The sequence below is a fragment of the Rhagoletis pomonella genome, unplaced genomic scaffold (genome assembly GCF_013731165.1).
Source record: "Rhagoletis pomonella isolate Grant_MI unplaced genomic scaffold, Rhpom_1.0 Rhpom_scaffold_00001, whole genome shotgun sequence".
NCBI lineage: Eukaryota > Metazoa > Arthropoda > Insecta > Diptera > Tephritidae > Rhagoletis > Rhagoletis pomonella.
The window spans coordinates 1,308,620-1,315,666 of NW_023458555.1; the positions used below are offsets into that span (position 1 = coordinate 1,308,620).

Below are 7,047 nucleotides of genomic sequence, written 5' to 3' on the forward strand. Positions count from 1 at the left end.
GCTAAATTGACCGTAAATTATAAAAGTGTTAGAGCAGCAAATTCTTATTTAAATAATGCTATATATGTATGAAGAGCAAAGTGTTCAGAGGAGCTCGGTGTCTACATTATCATCGGTCGTTGAGCTATGACGCCAACCCAGCTCGTATAAAAAGACACAACGCACTTCTAAATTTTGATTAGATACTCGTACACTCAGTGCGGTCGCAGATCGAGAGCAACAAAACAATATGGATGCACCAGAGTGGTTGACTGAGAATTATATGCTGGAAGCATTACGCGTCCATCACGAAGACCCCGGTCTTCAGCTACATTCTATGCATGTGCAGCCGGCAATGGCAAGGGGCGAAAACTACGGTGGCGTACTGACTCGCATCAGAGCACAGTACCTACTCAACAACAGTAAGCAGAGACTAGAAAGGAGCTTTATCGTGAAGACATCTTTCGAGGAGGATCCCATTGCCAGCGCCATAATGGCGCCCTATGACATCTTTAATCGTGAAATGCGTATTTACGAGGAGGTGTTGCCTAAACTAAACAGATTGCTTCGCGAGATCGACGATACGGACCAACTCTTTGCAACGGCCATACATGTGGACTACAAACGCCAATTGCTGATTTTCGAGGACCTTAGTGAGCGGGGCTACGTGATGGCCAGTCGCTTGCAAGGCCTCGACATCACCCATGTCAAGTTGATCTTGCGTAAGCTCGCCAAAATGCATGCCACGTCGGCAGTACTCAATGAGCGGCAGAACGGCTGTCTGGAAACGTACGATCGCGGCTTCTTCAACCGTTACACAGACAACTACAGTCCGTATTTCGTCGGATCTCTGCTTGCATGTGCCGAGTACATTCTGAAGAATATGCCCGACCGTGCGTACTACGGCCATAAATTGAACGCGCTAGCGCCCCACTATATGGAAATTGGTAAACGCTGTTTCGCGCCAACTGCGGGACATATTAATGTATTGGCACATGGCGACCTCTGGGTCAACAATGTCATGTTCAAATATGATCCGAGGACAAGCGAGCCCGTCGATGTGCTTCTCATCGACTTTCAATACACTTTCTGGGGCTCACCGACGCTGGATCTGCATCACCTTTTCAACACCTCACTGCAGGAGCCACTACGACTACATAAACAGGATGTGCTGTTCCAGTATTACCATGGTATTTTTAGTGATGTCCTGCAGAGGCTGAACTATAGTACACATCCAGTGCCCTCGTTGAACCTCTTCCGGCAGCAGGTGGAGCAGAAACGATTTTTCGGTAAACTTGCACTGAAATGATATATATGTACATACTTAACTTATTTGTAATTGTCTTTATTTCCATACTTTCAGCATTCCATTCTTCCTGTGTCGTACAGCCGGTAATGATCAGTGAAGACACAAAGGATGCCGATTTTAATTCGCTGATGGGCGAGGACGAGCGTGCACTGAAGTTCAAATATAATGCCTACTGCAACAAACAGGTGCATAAGAATCTCATAAATTTGCTGCCATTGTTCGACCGACGAGGACTTTTGGAGGCAAATCAGGCGGATTGATCAGGATGCGGTGGGGTGGTCCGATTTTTGTTTAATGGAGTCCCATCAAAAATGGAACACATGACAGGCTTTACGTTTATATGTCAATTTTCAAAGAAATGCAATATGTAGTAATTTTTCAAATTTATTTCGGACTGGTCCACTGCCAGATTTTAAATAAGCATTTATAAATATCTAACGGAACAAGTTGTTAGCGAAATTAAAAAAAAAAGAAAAAAATTATAATTTTGAATTTATCAGAGATTATGACTTTTACCAGGATAACACAGGATAACAATACTCAAACGAAACACTAAGTTGTTTTGTCAGAAGTTCACTGATACATAGTATGTCTGTATAGTATGCGTGTATGTATGTATGTATCTTTGTGCAAAGGTAAAAATGCGAGTTCGCTTTTGTTAATTTGTCCATTCAGAAATATGGGTGTATGTCTTTAGGGCAGCTGTAAATTTTTGGATTTATTTGAAAAATATATTGCAATCGTACATATGTATGTGCATATTAGGGATGTCAATCCCGAATATCCCGGGATTAGTCGATTTAAATCCCGGGATTGCTGGAAACAATTTTTTTGTTAGCCAATTAAATTTTTATCACAAATATCCCCTCTCAAGGGCAAATTAAGAATTGTTTGCAACCCTTAATGCTATAATTTCTTTACGATCGCATTACCATCAAAAGAAGGAATAATTTTGCTTCGCTCGAAATGGAATAGGTGATGCACTTATATATTTATTGTTTACTTAAATGTGTTAACTTTTTTATTATTACTTAAATATACTGATAATATCTTAAATTGATCTCAAACAGTGATTTAAAAAATTTTATATAGTTACATAGGCAGTTACTGCTGTACCAAATACAGTCACTTACAAAAATATTTTGCACCGATTTTTTTGCAATATCCAAAATATTTTTCATTGTATTTTTTTGTTAATTAAAAAAAATATATAGCTCATTTTACAACAAAAATCATGTAAATCAAAATTTCACACTTTAGAGAAAGTTGGTTTAAGTCCACCAAATTATCATAAAAATATCAAACTTTTTAATCGTAATTTTTACAAAAAATTCCATTATGCAGTTTTACAGCCCATTCAATTTAATACAATAAAGTGCAATTTTAAAGTTAAGTTGCTAAAAACTCCCTTGATTTTTTAATTTTTTTTTACTGACGATGTTGAGCATTTTCTTCCTTATAACGAATTTTGTAGCAAAAAAAAAATATAAAATGTCGACGGGATGTTTTCGCAACTTCAAAATTGCACATACATATATATATTTTTAAATTAACAAAAAAAATACCATGAAAAATATTCTGAATATTGCAAAATATTTCTGTGAGTGACCGTATATGCATTTGTACTTGTAGTACATACATACGTATATGTTCGTCAAATTTTATGTTTGTTTTTTGTTGATTGAAAATACTGATTTATCGCCTTAATAAATATGTAAATGAATTACAATAAATCGTACTTTTTTTTGTTATATCAATCTGATTTCAAATACTATAATAGGATGATCACAGATGTGTTGCACTTTTGCCTGAATTTCGGAACAATCCCGGGATCCCGGGATTGTATTTTCAGATCCCGAAAATCCCGGGATCGACAAAACCCCGAAAATTGACATCCCTAGTGCATATGCATTTATGTATCTCATTTAAAAACGGCTGTTGTACATAATTAAACTTGCAATTTCTAAAAGCAATTGCGAATTCTAGTTTAATTGAGCAATTATTATTAATTTCTATTTTTCCCACATGCTCGTCTTTTATATGTAAAACCATATGTGTTGAATCTTGTATATATGTATGTACATACATACATATGTATATGCACATGTGTTATGCATAACGTTCGTATCCCTACTTTTCTGCAGTGTTATACATGTACATACATATATATATTGTTTTTTTTTTTTTAAATACTGCATTTATACGAAATGCTACCTAAATTTTTTTATGCACAGAGGTAGTATACATTTATCAGTCGTTGATGCAAAAGGATATAAGCTTACAGCTAATTGTTCTTGGAAATTCATTAAATTCTAGTAAAATAAAGTGCAAGTTTCAAGAGACTAAGAATTCGCGTTGATTTTTGATATTTTTTTTTTTGCCGAAAAAATATATTAAAAAATCAACGGTATTTTGTTCCTTTATTTCATTGTAAAACTGTAAAAAAAATTCCTAATACTCGTACTCCAAAAAATGTTTTTTTTTTTAGTTTTTTGCCCGAAAAAATATGCGAGTTATTCGCATTGGGTGTATAACTAAAATATTACCAGTGTTTATCTGTAAGGAATACAATGGTTACAAAATATGGACTTTGCATCGGTTATAATTGTTTTCTTATGCACACGCACTTGACACGTTATGTTGTGCGCATAAATGTATAGCCAGAAATCAGGCACTCGAGTGCATCTTTTACCCCAGCGAAAGTTCCACTTGAGTCGCATCCCCATAAAAAATTGTGCGACGATCCTCTAAAGAGAGTATTCCGCAATTAGTCTCAATGGGGTACAATTGGCAATTAACCGTTTAGTGATATGTAGGCACTTAGTCAACGAAATTTCATGTACGCCGTTGGCATGTAGAGAGAGCCTGGGAATCCGATTCGAATCGAATCTGGCAATGGTTATTTTTTTTTTTAAGGGGGACATGAACAGGTCTATTCTGCGTTGGTAACAAAAATGTTGTTACTGGTAAATAAATAAATTAATTAATTAATTAATAAATTTTGTCATAAGCAGAATTTATACAAAACTTCATAGCTGAATTGCTGCATAGATTAAATTGTTACCAAGGTACTTAGGATTGCGGTTACAAGAAGTGGTGTTATTTGTATGTAACAAAATTTTCCGGTGTCAAAATATTCGGTGGCAAGCAGAATAGGCCTGTTAGTCTCTTCATAGGACATAATCAAACAAAAGGGAACATTCATTCCATATCAAGAGATCGAAAGTGGTATTAGCCGCATGTTCCTTTGCGATTGCTCCCGGAGCTATATACGTACGTACATACCCACCCTATAAACATTTTGGCGAACGTTCGAAAATTACCTTCGATATCCAATATGAATATCGAACTGAGAACGAACTCAAAACCAACCTTAGTTTTCCAACGTTCATAGTGTATTGGAAATACATTCGAGATGGGTGCGAAAAAAAAAATTAAAACCATAGTAACAAGAGGGGTAGTGAAATCCAGCTCATTTTCGAATAGAAATATAATACAATCACTCTTTTGCATCAAAATTTGAATTCGATAATGGGCTGGATTTCGAATTCATAACGAAGGAAAAAATTCATTAGATAACCAAGGTTCCGTTTTGCTGGAGAATGGCCTAGTTCTCGAATCGAATAGTAACCTATTTCCACATTCATTATCGAAGGTGAGACTTGAAAAAAAGATTAGTTTTCCAATTATTTTCGAATTGTTAGCCATTCTGCAGCAAAACGGCACCTACGTTATCCAATGTATTTTCGCCACGTTATGAGTTCGCAATCCAGCCCATTATCGAATTGAAGTTTTATTGTGAGAGAGCGATTGTCTCCTCTTTTCCATCGAGAATGAGCTGGATTTCACTTTCTCTCTTTTTACAATGGTTTTAATTTTTTTTTTCGATTCCATTTCGAGTGTATTTCACTCACAGAACTTCACAGAATTCTTAAAAATCGATATTTTTCGGTCAGAAAACTCTGGTTCTCTTCACAAAAACTTCCAGTAATAATACCCAATTCTTTATTTAACCAACATTTTAATACCAAAGATTTTTTATTGGTCTCACATTGCATTTTCTGGGGCTTTTGGCGGACCTATAAAATACAGTTACTATGAAAAAATTGTTAAATAAACAATTGCGTATTATTATTGGGAATCTCCTGAAGAGTAGCAATTCTATACCATTTCTACGAGAAATATTTTTTGATTTCTGGATAAATAAGAGCCTTATAAAATTATAACATAACATAACATAACATGACATAAGATAACATTAACATTCTATACGACCTAAAGCAGTTTTCTAAGTTCATCAGAAGATGTATAGTTTTGAAAGTTTATAAATAAGTGTGATAGCGACTTTTGGAAGAACAGTTAACATTTGATGCTATTTTTTCAGAATATAAAAAGATTTTGCACTGTGTTGTTAGTGGACATGAAACTACTATAAATACTGGTACGTAATGCTTCAAAAACTAAAAATCGAAAAAATTTTACATAGCGCACTTTGCAAGTGGACTACTCATATACAGTATCGGTCATATCTATAGCACGCCATTTCAAAGTGATATTGTGTGCCACTTATGTTTATTTATTTATTTTTAAGAATTTTCAATTAAAATACAGTTCTTTCTCTAACAAACCCCATATAAACCCAAGTTTAACAAATTATAGAAAACTTCAAAAAAGTGCAACAAATTTTCACCTAAGTTTCAAACTTTTTTCTCGGAAGTGTTAGATTTTTTTCGAGTACACAGTTTTTTAGCCCCTGCAATTTTAGTCCGATAATGTGCAAATTTCAAGTAGGTACGAAGTACCGTTAATTTTTTAGAATTTTTTTTTGTTGCATTGGCTTCCATATAATGAATAAACTCAATTTATTTGTATATGGAGGAAAGCCGCAACACCTTTGGAGAAAAAAATTCTAAAAAATCAACGGTAACTTTCAGTCAGTTGAAACTTGCACATTATCAGACTAAAATTCATTGGGCTATAAAACTGTGTATTCAGAAAAATTCAAACACTTCTGAGAAAAAAGTTTGAAATTTAGGTGAAAATTTGTTGCACTTTTTTGAAGTTTTCTACAAATTGTTAAACTTGGATTTATATGGGGTTTGTTAGAGAAAGAACTGTATTTTAATTGAAAATTCTCAAAAATAAATATATAAACATAAGTTGCACACAATATCACTTTGAAATGGCGTGCTATAGATATGACCGATACTGTATATATATAACAATCCTAGGCGGTGAGAGCATTAAAATTCCGACTTTACTTATTTTGGACCACCCTAATGTGCACATATGGATATCTCCAAACTGGCGTTACGTGACGCTCGTGTGACAAAATGTTAAAAAAAAAGAATTGAAGAAGTCAATAAAATTCAGTAAAAAATTACAACTGTTGATAGTAGCGATTTAAAGATATAGATTACAAAATTGCAAAACTCTGCGAATTGGGCAAAACTATATGGATATAAGCATTTTGTAGTAATATTGGAAAGGTTTAAGGTTAACCTTCCAAGTAGACTTTTCGCTGGAATCGCCCATATGTAGATACGTAGCTCTCAGAAATACATTTTTATCAATGTATCGTACCTTAAATCGAGTCATGAATAATATTAAAAATCCGATTCCAGCAGTTTTTAGGAGGTATCAAGAATGAAAGATTTTTTGACGACAAAATTGTTAAACTTATTTCTTTGCAATGGCGACCGATGCGGTCTAATGTATATATGCATATGTATGCGAGCAGACGAGCGTAAAAGCTTAAA

General features: G+C 34.5%; 2 protein-coding genes across 2 annotated transcripts in view; both read left to right on the plus strand.

Moving 5' to 3' along the window:
* The window catches only part of LOC118735727 (serine/threonine-protein kinase rio2), a gene marked incomplete in the record, with an annotated part of 254,041 nt that overhangs the window by 46,369 nt on the left and 200,625 nt on the right, over window positions 1–7,047 (plus strand).
* On the plus strand, window positions 34–2,013 carry LOC118735824. Its single transcript, XM_036465802.1, has 2 exons — window positions 34–1,268; window positions 1,343–2,013. The coding sequence occupies exons 1-2, from the start codon at window positions 230–232 to the stop codon at window positions 1,546–1,548; spliced, it is 1,245 nt and encodes a 414-aa protein (XP_036321695.1). The 5' UTR covers window positions 34–229; the 3' UTR covers window positions 1,549–2,013.

What these genes read in the sequence shown, in the direction of transcription:
- LOC118735824 (XM_036465802.1), top strand. Translation starts at nt 230, where the DNA reads ATGGATGCACCAGAGTGGTTGACTGAGAATTATATGCTGGAAGCATTA. An exon ending in GGAGCAGAAACGATTTTTCG is followed by an intron (nt 1,269 to 1,342) that starts GTAAACTTGCAC and finishes CCATACTTTCAG; the next exon opens with CATTCCATTCTTCCTGTGTC.